The sequence below is a fragment of the Heloderma suspectum genome, chromosome 2 (genome assembly GCF_057233095.1).
Source record: "Heloderma suspectum isolate Gila_16-S chromosome 2, 16-S_ref, whole genome shotgun sequence".
Classification (NCBI taxonomy): Eukaryota; Metazoa; Chordata; class Lepidosauria; order Squamata; family Helodermatidae; genus Heloderma; species Heloderma suspectum.
The window spans coordinates 32,302,793-32,321,009 of record NC_139459.1 but is presented as its reverse complement, the minus strand read 5'-3'; the positions used below and the strand labels follow the sequence as shown (position 1 = coordinate 32,321,009).

The 18,217-nt window shown below is 44.3% G+C and overlaps 1 protein-coding gene across 2 annotated transcripts in view; it reads left to right on the top strand.

The window, feature by feature from the left end:
* Window positions 1-3,261: 3,261 nt before the first annotated feature.
* Window positions 3,262-18,217, top strand: part of FGF10 (fibroblast growth factor 10) — a 140,344-nt gene continuing 125,388 nt past the window's right edge. Inside the window, exon 1 of one of the 2 annotated variants that reach the window (XM_084833185.1) lies at window positions 3,262-4,879. In XM_084833185.1, the coding sequence (XP_084689311.1) occupies window positions 4,501-4,879 (379 nt within the window). In that variant the 5' untranslated portion in view covers window positions 3,262-4,500. The remainder of the gene's footprint in view (window positions 4,880-18,217) is intronic. The other variant, XM_084833184.1, reaches the window with a different exon arrangement.

Genomic DNA, 18,217 nt, shown 5'->3' with positions numbered 1-18,217 from the left:
TTCTGTTTACTATATTATATTATGAGCCCACTGTGATATGGATGTGTCAGTGTTCCCAAATGTTGGTAAGAACACATCAAGATGAATGATATGTAAGTTTTCAAAGGTCGGGAAGGAAGAGAGAGCGAGAGAAAGAGAAAGAAATATAATTTTAGAGGTAGTCAGTACCTCTTCTAACCTAGGACCTGGACTGAAGATAGTTCTCTTTCAAACCTAGCAGGGGGAACAATTAATAAAGGAACCCATTAAGGTCTGATTGTTGCTGCTAGAAAGGAAGGTTGAATTTCAGTCCTTTGAAGTAACTGAGAATGATTCAGGCCTCATTACAGAGATATAATCTACATTCATACATTTATGTTAGTGATTCAGATCTATTGGGACAGATTGAATTCCGTTAAATAGTGCATCTTTCCTCTGCAATTTTTCTCAGGCTTTTCCAGGCTAACATAACAGGGGAGCTAACAATGCAGAGTAGTAAGGTACTTAGGGATTCAACTCTGCTATAAAAGAAAGGCTATACAGAAGGTAGGAAAAAAGGAGCGAGATATAATCTAAAAAGCTACGTCAGCTTTTCATTGGGCCTCTGTTTTGTAAGTGCCCATCCTGTCATCACACAGTATAGAGAAAAAGGAGCCTATGAGTGTTTCTTCACCAAATATTGCACCTGCTGTGACTGGATTTAATACGACAGTTTCTAAGGCTATTTTTAAGTAAAACATTTCATTTGTATAATCAAACCAAAGCTGTAAATTGGTTCGCCTTAGATCCTTTAATGAAGGATAAAATCAATAGTGTTTCTTTATATAAAAAAGAAGTTTGTAAATATCATAATTAGACCTTCATCTATATATCTCCAATAGATATCCTGATAGCACTTTGCATATCAAGAGGCTACAATCCTACATACATTGAACTGAATGGGACTTACTTCTGAATAAAAAAAACATGCATGGGATTGGGCTTCTAAATGAAAGGTGGTAATGATTAATAAATTAGTATTACTAATAAATGGAACACTCTTTGCAATTTCCCTCACCATTGCATCATAGATTCTGTTTAGACAAAGCACACTAACCACTCTACCTACTCACACCCAATATATCACTAGTCACTATCCATATCCAAGGCCACATCTAGGAAGTTCAGTGGGGCATGGATGAACATCTCAGTACAGCATTGGCTCCATATGCAAGAGTCTGCTTCCCCTGGGTGGTTTCCTGCTAGATTAGGGCAAAAGTGTCTTTATAAATGGGATCAACCTATCCTTTGGATTGAAATGTTGGTGGAAATATATCATAGGACATATATAATGAAATAAATTATAGGATTCCATTCATTGGGTACTAAGCAACTACTTACATCAGTGAGTGAGATGGGTGACAGCAGACGTCCTATAATTTCTGGGCTCTCTATGCAATTGCATATTTTTTACTGCAAACTGTCCAAAGAACCTTGGTTATTGGAGAGTATATAGCATCAATAAATGAATATAATTAATAGGTGTACATATTCCCCAAAGTGCCTCTGACAAATATTTCAGGATTCTGGTCATTCTCCCTAAATCAAAAATCCCCTAAGTCAAATGCAACTGCATCACTTTCAAAACGATTTAGCACATGCTTCAAATATGAAGAACAAATATTTCAGAGTAGCACAAACAATGTAATAAAAGACATAGATTCCAGAACTAGACTTTTCTTTCTTTCTTTCTTTTTTCATTTTGAAGGCTGTTTAAATGTTTCTACCAGAATCGAAGTCCATACATTTTAGAAATGAGTTTTTGTTCATCAAGTATGTATCATAATTGGAGAAAATCATTTCTAATTTTCTACTATAGCATTACCAATATACTCTAAAGCCCAAGTTAATGAATCAGTCCAATCTGAGAACTATTTGTTCTGTATGCATGTTCTGCTTGTCAAGGAAAGATTGATTCCAAATGCACATAATATAATGCCCTGGCTGTTTTTCCATTGCATTCCATTGATCAGCATTTTCTTTAGATCACACTTTCTTCCAAGCAAGCCCTTTGTTTACAGATGAGAGAATCCAATTCTTTTCTTCTTCTTCTTTTAGAGGGCTATTTTTTCCTCTGTAGCATTTCCCTAGAACGTGAAATAATTGGTTCTCATCTTGCATGTTGCAGTCATTATTTTATACTGGTGAATGCCAACATATGCTTTCATGTCCTATTGCTGCAATTTGCAACCTTCTCTATCAATTAAGTGTATGTGCAGCGTAATCTGGTAATCCTTAGGGGAAAAAAGTGCAGAGAGCGGCAGTCTCTCTTTCCTTAGCTTAGAGGTAGGTATACAAATTTGGCACATCCTACACTGGAAGCCTGTTTAAGTGTTGGCAACAACAAGGATTGTCACAGGAAGAGCCTAGTATATCTGTCATGATAGCCCTTGTGGAACATGACAAATTCACTGGGAACGGTGGATAAGAACAGCACCTTTTGCGGAAAATAAATCACCACCCGCCCTTCAAAAACAATAGATGGCTTAAAAAAAATCAAAATGGAAAATGTGCCTCTTTCTGGTAAAGGAAATTGCATTAATAAAAAAATAAAAAAGAAACAGACAGATTTTATGGTCAAACCTTTGCAATGCCAATAAAAGCCCCCCCCCCCATTTCCCCTGTTATTTTCTTTTGAAGTCAGAGGCGTGATTCGGTAAGTTGAGTCATGTTAGCAATTAGAAACTGGCCATGTAAGGGGCCTTATTCCATGGAGAGTTGGGAGTGATAAATCTTGAGACTCTCAAAAGGACGAGTAAGCTTTAAAAGTGAGATTCCCACCCTTTTATTTCAGTATCGGAAGCCAGAAATCATTGATTCATTAAAGGGGAGAGGGAGAGGGGAAAAGAGAGTGAGAGAGGGAGAGCGCCAGAGACCTCCATGGAAGTTAGCAGGAGGGGAAGCAATGAGAGCAAATTGTGTGTACATACATATATATATATATATATATATACACACACACACACACACACTGACCAGCTTATAAACTGCTTTTTCAGGATTTGCCTGCACTATATTCTTCTTTCCAAATCTTACCCACCCACCTCCTTTCTTTAAGGGGAGGGGAGGGGGGAGAGAGAGAGAGAGAGAGTCAGCAAAGCAACAAGTACCAGGTGGCTCTCAACTGCTCGCTGCCAAAAAAATAAAATAAAAATCCTTCTCTAGAAAACAAGTTTTTTTAAAAAGGGGGGGAGGAGGGGGCTCCCTAGAGGGGATTGGCTGAGCCTGGAAGACAAGGAAATTAGTAAAGAATGAGTCTCCAAGCCATGCTGGTGGCCAGAAGAACCGCTTGAGGAGCAATTAGCCGAGGGCTGCCGCTGCTGCTGTGGCTGCTACAGGAGGGGAAACACAAAAAAAGAAAGGGGGGAAAAAAGGCAGATCTTGGTGTAGCCTCTTTCTCTCTGTCTTTTTTCCTCTCCCAGCAGGCGCTCGCTGCAAAGGGGTTTCAGATGTCCCAGCACCGCTGCTTGACCCCCTGCAAATAAAACTTGACCACCAGAGGCACGTCTCACCTCTTCGCTTCGTAATCTCTATCATTTAGGATACAGCTTCCAACCTGTTGGCAACTCAAAGGACAGGGGAGGAAAGGACTTGTTTGATTCCCCCCCCCCCCCACGTCCTGCTTTCCTTTAATCTATCGATCGATCTGTCTGGAGGATCCAAGGGAGGGAAGAAGAAGAACCAACCCCGTCTTCTGCCAATGAGAAGAACCGCATTTCTGGGCTTTGGTGAGAAGAAGGTGGAGAACTTCTGAGGCGCGTAGCGCGTTGGCGGCTGTGGCCCCTTCTCCGGTTGCTCCCGCATTTTATTCGGATTTGAAGAAAAACAAGCAAAGCCATCTTTTTCTCCCCCTTTTCCCGCTTCAAGCTGTTGCTCACTCGCCTGTCATCTCTCTCTTTTGCAGACCTTGCCTGCCTCTCTGTAAGATGGTGCAGAAAAGAGTGAGGAAGAGGGCGAAATAGCCTCACACGACCACCAAGCCGGGGGCTGGTGTTTGGATGGAGTTTTAAACACACACACACACTCACACACACACACACACACACACACACAGAGAGAGAGAGAGAGAGAGAACGCGCGCAAAGAAGAATTTGCCATCCGAGCGACGCCACCGTCTCAGCTCGACCAGCAAACTGGACGGCATCGAACTTTGCTCGAAGGCTCCGGAGGATTAATAAAAGGGGAGGAAAGGAGAGGAAAGCCAAGGGAAGGAGGACAAGAGGAAGACGCAGAAGAAGGAGGAAGGAAGGAAAGCAAGCCCCAAGAGAGGCGTGGGTGCGGGGGGGGGGGGCGGCCGACTTCTGGACGGCTTCGCCCCCTGCGGCATGGATGTCGGCGCCCGCCCTTCAGGCCGAGTCGCAGCTCCGCGGGCTCTGAGCAGGGGGTCCCCCCACCAGCTGTCCCCTCGCCTCTCCCCGGTGTTCACCCTTCCAGTATGTTTCTTTTCATGAGGCATCTCCCAGCGCCCAGAGCTTCAGTACAATGTGCAGATGGAGACTGATACAGGGTGCCTCAGCCGTTGCCCACCTGCCTTCCTCCTCCTCCTCCTCCTCCTCCAGCCGGGGCCGCGGCGGCTGCTTGGTCCTGCTGCTGCTGCTCTACTTCATCATGCCGCGTCTGGCGGCGCCCTGCCCGGAGCACGGCCGGGGCCTGCTGCGCCGCAAGGCCTCCAACGCCTCGGCGGCGGCGGCGGCGGCTTCCTCCTCCTCCTCTCCAGCCAGCGCGGGGAGACACGTGCGGAGCTACGATCACCTCCGAGGAGACGTGCGCTGGAGGAAGCTCTATTGCCACAACAAGTTTTTCCTCCGCATCGAGAAGAACGGCAACGTCAGCGGCACCAAGAGGGACAACTGCCCCTACAGTAAGTCATCTGCCTCCCCACACCCCGCCCCACCCCACCCCACCCCACGCGCTCCTCCACTCTCCTTCTTCTTCCTTCGCTGTGGCAAAGTGTGTGTGTGTGCTGGGGGGGGGGGGCGCGCGCGGCGGCGTCGGATTCTTGTCCTCCTCTCGCCGCCGCGGCGCTTGGAAAGGAGCTGCTCGCCATTTCCGCGTTGGAGGCGCAAACGCGCTTTGCATGCGCTCAGAGGACCTCTCGCCTTTAGGACGCTCCGAGGGCTGGAGCGCTGGTGCGGGAGAGGGAAGGATGGGGCGGGCGGGGGCGGGGACAGGTCCTAAGTCTTGCTGAGGGATGCCCTAGTTCAAAATTGAGTCCTGGTTTGGTTTGGTTTTCTGAGGCGTGGAAACACCACACACACACACACACCCCACTCCTCGCGCACATCTGCCTGGCCTCGCTTCGACGGACCCCCGCCCCCGGCCCACACACGCACGCTCTTTGACAGGGAGGGCACTTTCCTGAAGAGAATCGCGCTGGGCGAGGCTCGTGGGAATTGGGGGGGGGGGCGGAGAGCGGGGAGAGCGCCGTCAGGTGGAGGGGTGCCTTTCCCTCCGGCCTCACCGCATCGCTTGCACCGAGGCAGGTCCGCCCGCGGCGTGCGCTTCTCCCCCCGGCGCAGCGTTTCCCCGATCGGGGGCGGGGGGCGGGGGGAGACAGGTGGTGGTGGCCGATTGTCTGTCCGCTTCACCCGAGAAAGACGCTCGCCGTCTCCCCCTCGGGCGCAAGTTGGAACGGGGAAGCGGCGCGCGCGCCTCGTCTCGCCCTGCTCTCTCCAGGCGCAGATCGACGGATCGAAAGCGCAGCTTGCGGAGCTCCGACGGGGTTCTGACGGGAGGCGAGATGATGGTCCGAAACGTAGGGCCGTCTCTTCGGGGAGGATATCTGGCAGAGAAACCTTGCCAGATCGCTTTCCCCCTAGGCACACCGGTTGCACGTATCATTTATTTATTTTTTTAAGTAGGAGCCTCCCCGCCGCCGCCTTCGCCGCCCGCCACACACACACACACACACACCCCTTTTGAATTTTATTTCTCCTTAACTCTCACGAGCTGGACAGCTCACACCTCGTGGAACGGTTAACTTTGGAAAGCCCGAGCACAGGCGCCTCTGGGTTTGGGGGGCTTTGAATGTGACTTTTTGCACTGTCAAATGCGGTGTGTCGTGTGTGTGTGTGTGTGTGTGTGTAGCTTTGTGGCATCCTGTCCGCTCTTCCTTTCTCCCCCTCACGCCACTTAAGAATCTCATGTTGCAGCCGTGAGAGAACCTTGTAAACATCTGGGGCTGCGTCGAATCACCCAGACCTCACACACATCTTTTTTTTTTAAAGAAGTCGAATATTTTTTATATATATATATATATATATATATTCGAAGTAAAAGTCATGTGTAGCTCTCTCCCCTGGCTGCACTGGAGAAATGTAACCTTCTAGTCACTTTTCTTGCCTGCACAGTCTCAGTAGAAGCAACTGCGGTAAATCACAGCCTGTTTCATTATAATTTTAAGTGACTCCATCCTGCTGAAAATAACTAAATAAATAAATAGCATGTTGGGAGCCCCCGTTAGACCTAAGGTTGAATAAGCTGCTTTATTGCATCTTGATGTTGGTGACTCACGGGTAGATCCCTCCTTTGTGCGTGTGTGTGGTGAATCTAGCCATTTATTACACTTACAGTACAATCCTATGCATGTCTACTCACCATTGTGTTCAATGGTACTTACTCTGCGGTGTGTATAGGAGTGCAGCCTTATGATCTTACTTTGGCCCCTGCCCTTCCCTCAAGAATCTCAGGTTGGTGTCCTTGAGATTTTCCCCGCTTTATCCTCACAACAATCCTATGAGGTAAATTGGGCGGAGAGATTACAACTGGGACATGGGTACTTAATTTCGCTCAGGACTGAATGGGGATGTGAATTCTGGTCCAGTTCAGTCTATCCAGTACATTGGATGAGTTCCTTTTTTTTTTTTTAAGTGCGGTCCCCCTCTTGACCCATAAGTAGTGTGGGATTTGCATCCATCCCATGGGCACCGCCTGAAGAAAAGTAGCATAACTAAACCACTGCACCACATGGGATCTATAGCTGGACAGACACTGCCAACTGAAATCAACCAAGAGGCATAGCTAATGGGAACTTCTTTAAACATATGCAGTTTTGGCAAGTGTGGGCAACACCGTATCTTGCAGAAAATACTATGTATTTATTTATTAATATTTATATACTACTGCCTTCTCTGTTAAAAAGCTTTCATGGTCAAGATATTATAGTATGATCCCCACCTGCACATTTATTTGTGCTTGGTTAGTTAAAGCAACTGTGCTTTTAGTGATGTTGAATTTATTTGCCGTGGCCTCAGCTGGCTTGTTGCACTTGGCTCCTGGCCTTCTTTCACTGACTTGTGCCGTTTATCATATCACATGTGTCCATTTGTGCAGTGGGGAATGCTCACTTTGTGAATGACGGAAGATGCCAGAGACGTTGTTTATTTCATGTGTCATGAAAAGATGGTACCGGAAAGCAATCATATGACAACAGGGATGCTTGGGTTGGAGCACAGGGTGGAGGCAGACCATTAGTCCATCTATCTCAGTAGCATAGATTTATTTAATACTGGCTGGCAGGGGCTTTTCCCAGCCCAAAGTGGAGATGCTGGGGCTTGAACCTGGCTCATTTTGCATGCAAAGCATGTGACCTGCCCCTGAGCTCTTAGCTTCTGAGGACTGCTTTGTGGGTCACAGTAGAGGCAGGCATATAGTAAATATTTATCTAGTGCGGTGTCAACTGTGGGCTTTTTCCTTGCAGACTTGCAGGGCCAGCCCTGACATTAGGCAGAGTGATGCCCTGACATTAGGCAGCAGGTTGAGTGCGAGGGGATAGTTGTGAGGTGTTGAGGAAAGAGCTGTGTGTCCCATGTGCTCTGCCTTGCATCCCCCTAAGCTAGCTGGCTGCCTTCAGGTGCAGTGAAGGATGCTTTCCCATGATGGTGTTGAAGTAAGATTCAACTACCAGCCTGCCCACCTCAGGCAGCTGATTTGGAGTGCCATGAAAAGGGAGAAAATTATTAATTAATTTATTGCTGCTGTGCTTTTACTGCCAGGAAGGGGGAGAGGTGCTTATGGGACCTTCTGCCTCAGGTGCCAGAATACATTGACTACCTTAGGTGCTATGTACCTTGACAGGGGATGGGGAGGCATCATTTGTTGCTTTACCTCAAGCAGCAAAATGTCTTGGGCCCTCCGTGAACAGCTCTACCTTCGTGGAAGCTCTGCGCACAGCAAGAATGATGGTATTGTTGAGGCACTGGGCCTCAGTACTCTCTGGAGATGGACCTGGCTACACATCCCTTCTTCTTACTGTGTGTGTATACCATGGAAATACACAACATAGCCCCCAAATTGGCCCCCAGCACCATAATGCATGTTTGTTCAGTCTGTGCTGTACATACCTTTAAGGAACAAAAATATATAGCTGCCTCTGTATTACGGTGGCAGAACTGGCTGCATGCTAAATATTTAATGTGTACCTGTGTGTGCGTCAAGTCGGCTGTGACATACGAAGCCGACCTTTTGTTATTTAACTTGTTGTTACCTTTATTCATTTAGCCGTCTCCTCTTCCCAAGCTCGCTGCTGTGGTTGTGGAAAGCGCAACTCCTAGGGCTTTTTGCTGCAGGTGGTGTTTTGTTTTGTTTTTTTTGCCTCTGTGGGATTTCCTCTGGGGTATATTAGCTTCATCCTGGGGCCGTAGCCATCTGTCATCGCCTTATGCTAGAAGAAGTCAGCTGTAGTTATTTTTTCCCCTTCTCTCATACTTCAGTTATTTATTTATTTATTTATTTATTTATTACAATTATTTATATGCTGCCTTTCAGGATACAAATCCTAGCGGCTTACAGGTAACATAAAAATAATAAAATCACAATAAACAATATTCACAGTTTACACAAAAACAACAACAGCAACCATCATGCTCCTTCCATCAGGGCAGTTGGTGGAAGATGGCCCTGGAGCGGCGGCGGGGGAAGTACAGCTGGAAAAGGAGCAGGTATCTGGTGTAATCCTCATCTACCTCCCCCTCCCCTGGAAATACTAAAACTAGAGGTCAGGGCTACCAAAGCAAGTTGACAGACAGCACCTTTCAAGACAGGTTTCTTTGCATAAGAAAAACCTAAGAAGAGCCATGTTGGATCAGACCAAAGGCTGTTCCAGTCCACCATTCTTTTCCCACAGTGGCCAACCTGATGCCTATGAAAAGCGCCTAATAAACAGGAGCGCAATAAACCCTTTCTGCTTATGTTCCCCAGCAACCGGTATTCAGACACACGGTGTCTCCGATACTGGAAGGAATATATAGCCACTATGACCACTATCCATTTATCCTTAAGCTGTCCAGGTTGGTGGCCATCATTACATCTTGGCTAGATCTACACTAGTGCTTTTTATGGGAATTGAAGTGCACTGATGACTGTTGGGGCACGTTGCGCATTCCATATACTGTTTTTCTAGCATTGTTTCTTGCTTTTTATTCTGTATCATTCCAAATTCCACAACAGATGTCATGGTGTGTGCTACAAGGTATAAATGCGCAAGAGGGATACAGCATCACCATGATGGGATCGTATCGATATGACACGAAGTGTGTAGAACTGGCCCTTGTGGTAGCCAATTCACAGTTTAACTATGTGCTGTGTGAGGAAGTACTTCCTTTTGTCTGTCCTGAATTCCACCACCCCCGCCCCACCGGGCCACTGCCTCATTCAGCTTTATTGGATGACTCCAGGTTCTTTTATTATGAGAGACTGAGAAGTTTTTCTCCCTCTCCACTTTCTCTACACCACGCATAATTTTATACACATCTGTCATTTTCCCCCTTACCGTTTTTGTAATCCAAAATGCCCCAAACATTGTAATCTCATAGGGGAGTTGCTCCAGCCTCTTGTTTGGTTGCCCCCTCCCCCCCCCTTCTCCAGCTCTATAATCTTCTATTTAAGTTTCTGTGACCAGAACTGTACAGAGTATTCCAAGTGTGGTCGCACCATAGATTTATATAAAGGTATTATGATATTGTCAGTTTTATTTTTGATTCCTTTCCTAATGACCCCAAAGTGAAATTTGCCTTTTTCAAAGGAGACACACACTAGGTCAGCATTTTCATCCTGCGACCCGCCACTGCCCTAAGATCACTTTCCTGATCAATCATGCCAGCTCAGATCTCATCAATGTATACGTGAAGTTCAGATTTCCCTCCCTAATGTACATCAGTTTACACTTTCTTACACTGAAGTTCCCCGGTTTGCAGAGGTCTTTCAGGAGCTCTTCGCTATCCTTTTTTGTTTTAACCACACTAAATAATTTGGTGTCATCAGCTGACTTGGCCACTTGCTCACCCCTAACACCAGATAATTTATGAACATGTTAAAAAGCACTGGTCCCAATACAGTTCATTGTGATAACTTTTAATAGACAATTAAGTTTAAAAATTCATCTTCCATAAGATGTAGCATTGGCCAAGGGCTTAGGTGACTTTCAGAAGGATTATTAGCTAGACTCATGGAAGTCTATCAACAGTTATTAGTCATGATAGCTAAATGGAACTTCCACATTCAGATGCACTATACCTTTGAATGTCAGGGCCAAAAATGCTAGAGAGGACTGTTCCTAGTTAGTGAGCTTTCCAGAGGCATCTGCCTGGCTACTGCCCCTCGAAAGAATGTTGGACTAGGTAGAGTTTTGGTCTGATCTAGGCAGGGCTCTTCTTACGTTCTTCTTTTTCTCCATTGTTTTTTGTGGATTTTCTCCAGGTGGATAAGTTTGCAATATTTTAGAGGTAAAAGTAGCAATTAACGTATTGCTCTCTCAGCCAGATAAAATGCATGCAAGCACACTACCTTCCTGTGCATTTGCTACTGGAAGGAGAAATAGGCTTTGTGGTAATTCTGTTCCTGGGAAAGGGTATGTGATAGGATTGCCACTTTTTAAAATTTGACTCTGCTCTTGTCTCGTTTTAACATCAACTCAACACATACAAATTGGCATGGTGATAGTGCAGCTGTTTCAAGTCACCTTAAATCAGGCCATGATCCAGTAGTAGATCCTGATCCACCAGCTGAAGGCCAATGTCTTCAAGATCTGGACAATAAAGGGCTGGATGGACCAGTGGTCATAGACCCAGTCTCCACTCCATGCTTATCCTGTTGCAAGTAGCCTTCACATGGCAAATGTATCACATGTATACGCAGGGCCAGCCCTGGCCCCTGCCATTCGGCAGAGCACCTCAGGAGGCAGATACTGGACACTGTTGTGGTTGTTGTTGTTCAGTCATTAAGTCATGTCCGACTCTTCGTGACCCCATGGACCATAGCACACCAGGCCTTCCTGTCCTCCGCTCTCTCCTGGAGCGTGCTCAAGTTCATATTCATTGCATCGGTGATGCTATCTAGCCATCTCATCCTCTGTCGTCCCCTTCTCCTTTTGCCTTCAGTCTTTCCCAGCATCAGGGTCTTTTCCAGGGAGTTTTCTCTTCGCATTAGGTGGCCAAAATATTTGAGCTTCAGCTTCAGTATCTGTCCTTCCAATGAGCATTCAGGGTTGATTTCCTTTAGGATGGACTGATTTGACCTCCTTGCAGTCCAGGGGACTCGTAAGAGTCTTCTCCAGCACCACAGTTCGAAAGCATCAATTCTTCGGCGCTCAGCCTTCCTTATAGTCCAGCTCTCACAGCCATACATTGCTACTGGGAAAACCATAGCTTTGATTATGCGGACCTTTGTCGGCAAGGTGATGTCTCTGCTTCTTACTATGCTGTCTAGGTTTGCCATAGCTTTCCTCCCAAGGAGCAAGTGTCTTTTAATTTCATGGCTACAGTCACCGTCTGCGGTGATCTTGGAGCCCAAGAAAGTAAAATCTGTCACTGCTTCCATTTCTTCCCCTTCTATTTGCCAGGAAGTGATGGGGCCAGATGCCACGATCTTAGTTTTTTTAATGTTGAGTTTCAAACCAGCTTTTGAACTCTCCACTTTCACCCTCAACAAGAGGCTCTTTAGATCCTCTTCGCTTTCTGCCATTAGGGTGGTATCGTCTGCATATCTGAGGTTGTTGATAATTCAGTTGCTGTTTGTTCACGAAGGAGCCATTTGAGCTTTCTGCCTCATGTGCCAAAGCGACTCGGTCCGTGGATTAGTGTAATGTAGTCGAACATGTTGACATGTAGCTAAGTCTAAATGTGATGCCAGGCGAGCAAGAAGAACTTAACTGGGCATTGCCTGGCATCTTGTTTATGCTGGGTTTCCTTGGTCTGCACATGCAGTGCTAACACAACAGGGATCAGTGCAGCGTTAGCCTGCCAGGTGCTACCGTTGCATGCATAGTGAACAAGAGTCTGGCTTTTTAACAAGGCATGGAGCATGTGCAGTGCCACGGTGGTAAATTATTTTTCTTGCCTATCCAGAATTACAGTTAAACTGGGCCTGATTTCCTAAACATGCTTAGGATTTGAGAGAGAGAGAGAGAGAATAAACAGCAGGATGGGAAAAGTAACCCACACCCCGCTGATTAAATCAACAAGATTCTTTTCCATAACAGGTTTGCTCTATAAATACTGTATATTAAGCACTAAATAAAGGTTTACTTTGGCAGATGTTTTCAACTTGATTACCCAGAGCTATTACCTCAGCCTTTTCTATACTTTTAGGATAATAGGAATTGGGGTGAATTATGGCAGTTCTGTCAAAAGTCTAGGACAGCTTGCATAATTTAGTATTGCTGGAGTATATCTGTCACTAGATATGCGTAGGATGGTTTGGGTTTTGTTTTATTTTCTTTGCAGTTACAGCTTTGCCCTGAAACTTGACCACTCAGCACTCCTTCTTACCTCAGTGTTGCAGCTGCAAAGGTCCCCCTGGAAAAGCTTCTCTTGAGGTTAGTTTCCAGGAGTGAATAAAGCAGCTGTAAGTCTCTCTGATGATGACTGCTAACATTTGTGAAACAAATAGACAAGGCTAAACAGTCCAACTTCACCCTAGGGGCTGCCCAATAAAAGTCTGGGGACTGGATCAACATTTTTAAAAGTAGGAATTTACAGAATAAAATCCGGTCCTTTTATCTTTGTTTTAACGTATTTGCTGTTCAATCCTACACATGTTTACTCAGACTTTGAATTCAATGGGTCTAACTCCTAAGTAAGCATGTACAGGATTGCAGCCTTGGTATATCATTGTATGGGTCGACCTAATTAGCTAACTGTGAAAAATGTATTATTCATCTTTATAGTTGCAACCTTGAGTATGTTTTGTCAGACCAGCATCCTGAGGTCTAGAGTCTTTGAATAACAAAATATATCGGAAGCAATTTGAAAGGGGCTAGGAAGTCAACAGATGAGCCTAACTACCCATTACTCATAAATCCATTTAACAAAACCCTGACAGCTATTTTCCCACTGCAACACCCATCTCCCCAAATGCTTTTCTCCATAGGGGTTCCAGGTGCATGTTTAACACGTATCTGGTACTCTCCAGGGCAGGTGAGGGGAGGACTGACTTGGGGAGGGATATTTGTAATAGAAAAGTGACAGAGAGGGAAAGGGTTAAGCTCCCACACCTTGTGCTTCTCTTTTCCATATTGCCCCCTTCCAGAGTGGCCTTTCCCTAAAAGAAGCAACTGTCAGGGTTTTGTTAAACAAACACATTTATGTGAGATGGGCAGTTAAGTTCATCTGTTGACTTCCTAGCCCCTTGCAAGTTACCCTGTCAAATGAGGTGACGTGGGTGGCTACTCTGGAGAGGGCCTTTTTAGTGGTGGCTAACCTGGCGCCCTACATTGTGGTCTTTTTGGTGAAAGGTAAATACTTTTTTATTTTCTCAGGCATTTTAATGCGTTTTTAGATCTTTGCACTGTTGCTGGCTGTTACTGTGGTTTCTACTTTGGTTTTATTCTGTTTTAAACATAAGGTTGTATTGTTATGTTTTACTGTGTTATTGTATTTCATGGTTTTAAATTTTGTTTTGTGAACTGCCAGGAGAGCTTTGGCTATTGGTCAGTATGGAAAAGTACTAAATAAATACACTAAATATTTACCTACTCGGACATTAAGGTAATCTCCAGAGGCCCTCATTCAGGTATCCTTGCCAAATGAGGTGAGGTGAGTGGCAACAAGGTAGATGGTCTTTCCAGTGGTGGGACCCCATTTGTAGAATGCTCTCCCCAGAGAGGCTTGCACCTATGTTATGGACTTTCTGGCACCACGTGAAGACTTTTTTATTCTCCCAGGCATTTTAGGAACTGTTTTTAGTACTCTGTTCTGCTGCTGGTTTTAATTTGGTTTCATGATGTAGAAATAGTTTTATTATTTGCTGCTGGTTTTATCTTGCCATTTATTTTAAAGTCTGTCTAATACAGCATCATATTACTAAATACTCGCTCAGATTAGCATTCTTGGATTATTTATAATTGATGTTTGGATGTTCCCATGACTATTCTGGGGTTGTTATAGGTCGTCTCCTCAGCTTGAACACATTGGGTTGGATTCAGTTGTGCTTAGAGTTGTTGTTGTTCAGTCATTCAGTCGTGTCCGACTCTTCGTGACCCCATGGACCATAGCACGCCAGGCCTTCCTGTCCTGAGCACTCTCCCAGAGTGTGCTCAGGTTCATATTCATTGCATCGGTGATGCTATCTAGCCATCTCATCCTCTGCCGTCCCCTTCTCCTTTTGCCTTCAGTCTTTCCCAGCATCAGGGTCTTTTCCAGAGAGTTTTCTCTTCACATTAGGTGGCCAAAATATTTGAGCTTCAGCTTCAGTATCTGTCCTTCCAATGAGCACTCAGAGTTGATTTCCTTTAGGATTGACTGATTTGACCTCCTTGCAGTCCAGGGGACTCGTAAGAGTCTTCTCCAGCACCACAGTTCGAAAGCATCAATCCTTCGGCGCTCAGCCTTCCTTATAGTCCAGCTCTCACAGCCATACATTACTACTGGGAAAACCATAGCTTTGATTAGACGGACCTTTGTTGGCAAGGTGATGTGTCTGCTTCTTACTATGCTGTCTAGGTTTGCCATAGCTTTCCTCCCAAGGAGCAAGCGTCTTTTAATTTCATGGCTACAGTCACCGTCTGCGATGATCTTGGAGCCCAAGAAAGTAAAATCTGTCACTGCTTCCATTTCTTCCCCTTCTATATGCCAGGAAGTGATAGGGCCAGATGCCATGATCTTCGTTTTTTTAATGTTGAGTTTCAAACCAGCTTTTGCACTCTCCTCTTTCACCCTCAACAAGAGGCTCTTGAGATCCTCTTCACTTTCTGCCATTACGGTGGTATCGTCTGCATATCGGAGGTTGTTGATAATTCTCCCGGCAATCTTAATTCCGACCTCTGATTCATCCAACCCGGCATTTCTCATGATGTACTCTGCATATAAGTTAAATAAGCAGGGTGACAATATGCAGCCTTGTCTACTCCTTTCCCAATTTTGAACCACGCGGTTGTTCCATGTCCGGTTCTTACTGTTGCTTCTTGACCCTCGGACAGGTTTCTCAGGAGACAGGTAAGGTGGTCTGGTACTCCCATCACTTTAAGAATTTGCCAGAGTTTGTTGTGATCCACACAATCAAAGGCTTTAGCATAGTCAATGAAGCAGAAATAGACATTTTTCTGGAATTCTCTTGCTTTCTCCATGATGCAGCAAATGTTGGCGATTTGATCTCTAGTTCCTCTGCCTCTTCGAAACCCAGCTTGTACTTCCGGTAGTTCTCGGTTCGCATACTGCTGAAGCCTAGCTTGTAGGATTTTGAGCATCACCTTGCTGGCATGTGAAATGAGCGCAATGGTGCGGTAGTTTGAACACTCTTTGGCGTTGCCCTTCTTTGGAATTGGAATGTAAACTGACCTTTTCCAGTCTTGCGGCCATTGCTGAGTAGATAAGGTGAAATAAATGGGACAAATTAGTACTGACTAAAATCCCATTGATTTCAATGGGTCTCTTCTAAGCATGATTCAACCCATTAATTTAGAAATATTGCTTTCAATGGGACTTATTTCCTCATGGCAAATTGTGTTTTAGATTGAGATGTGGTTTTGCTCTCTGATAACACTTGCTCTTGTTAACTTTGAATGGAAATGCACTCATTCATTTTTGTTATTTTTAAAAAGTCCAGAAATAAGTTTCTCCCTATATTGATAAAGTTCCAGTAAAATATAAATGGGATTTATTTCTCTTTTCATCATGGCCACCAATTTAAGTCCATTTTGGGAGTCGAAATTAACTTACCTGTTTTGGCAATCTTGAATAGTGGTTTCCAACCTTCCTCTGAGTGTCCTGGGGAATATATCAAAAGTATGAAAAATTTAACCACCTTCTTTACATCAGATTCTTTGACAATTGTATGTGATCAATGAATATTTGTATTCTGTGAAAACCTCAAATTGGTCATTTTATTTTCTTTCATTTTATTTTCTTATTAACTTTTGCCCTAACTGTCAGATCCTAGCTGCATGCAAGATTAATTAAATCATTTCATTGATTTTATAAGTGAGATAATGGCACAATAAATACAGATCTAGAACCTTAAGTAGAACAAAAGCAGAATAAACAAGGTGTGCAGTTTTATACTGAATGAAAACATTTCTATAAGATCACTTTTAATGTTTCTTCAAGGGCTGGTTTTGTATATTAAACAATAATGGCTTTTCTTAAAATAAGTCTCCCCGTTATTATTGTTTTTCACTTTTTAATAAAGGTTAGTGAAGGTTGTTGACAGATTTTTAAAAAATGACATGGGGAAAACAGTAAATTATATACTGCCTTCTAACTGATATTCCTGTTTCCTGGGTAGGGAAGTTGTATGCTTTTTATTATACCAACTGCTTTCTCATTTATGCTTTGGTCATTCCTGGAGCTCGGTTACATAATTTATCACCAGTGACTTACAACTGTGGGCATTTGGGATTTATGAATGCGGAAGGGATTGTATTCTTTAGTGTCTACATGACACTCTCCTGTTACCTTTTTTTGGCATTCCCATAGGATAGACCCTCCACACACATAACTGTAGCTTCATCATAAATCTTTTAAAAATATACAGTTGTAAGGAGCCTTTGTCTTCATAAATCTGATTTATTGCCACCTGCTAGAGATGACTATGAAAACATTTGGTAAGAACCACCGTGACAATCTAAGAGGAATATGATATAAAGGCCAAAGGAGCTTGAGTGTCCCACGCTATTTCAACTGGGTGTAATCTTATGGTCCTTACTTAAGGAAAGGACACACATTTTGATAGGAATTTTTGTCTCAGTCACAGATTCCAGTGGACATGTTTGGCATAGAGAGTAAGAAGCCTACAATTCTTTGTGCACTTACTGGGAAGTAAGTCCCATTGAACCCAGTGGTACCTACATCTGAGAAAACGTGAACAGGAGGCAGCATATGGGGGAAGAGGGAAGTACGCCAACAGTGGGTAAATATTTTAACAGACTTCTGAAAGGAGCCAAGGAACCATTTTTCACAGAAGATGGGACAAGAAGCACACACAAAAAGTTATGCTACAGCCAGAGAACTAAATTTCGCTCAAACATCAAGAAGAAATTAATCATGTTTAAGAGCAGTTTACCAGTGGACTGAGGTCCATTTCACACATTACACATTACAGGGTGGCCAAATGTCCTTTTTTATATATACAAAGAACAGTCCTCTGTTTGAAGGGTTGCCAGGGGACTGTCCTCTGAAGGCATTCTCTGTTTGAAGGGCTCTCCTGTCCAATTCCAGTTTAGTGATAAAGAACCATCCACACTTAGGGACAGCAGGCTGAAGAAGCAGACACGCAGGTCACCTGGCTTAGATATACACTACTGCTTTATAGCAGTATTGATTGAAGTGCACGGATAACTGTTGGGGCACATTACACATTCGATATACTGCTTTTGTAGTGTTATTTCCTGCTTCTTATTCCACATTATCCAATATGCCACAACAAATATCACTGTGTGTCCTATAAGGTATAAACGCTCAAGAGGGATAGAGCATTACCATGATGGGATCGTAATGATATGACACGAGGTAGAGATCTGGCCCTGGTCACAGTCTTCTGTACCACAGTATTTCTATTTAACTTATACTAATTATTTTTAAATTTGCATCTATACATGTAAATTAGCATATGCAAATGTTATGCAAATCACTGTCCTCTTTTGTCCTATTTTGGGTGATGCATTTCATTCAGGTTTGTCACTGAACATACACACAACAGGGAGCTTTGGTTCATTCCAGCTCTCTGCCAGTTTGTATCTGTATCATACATATGTTTTCAATAACCTGCT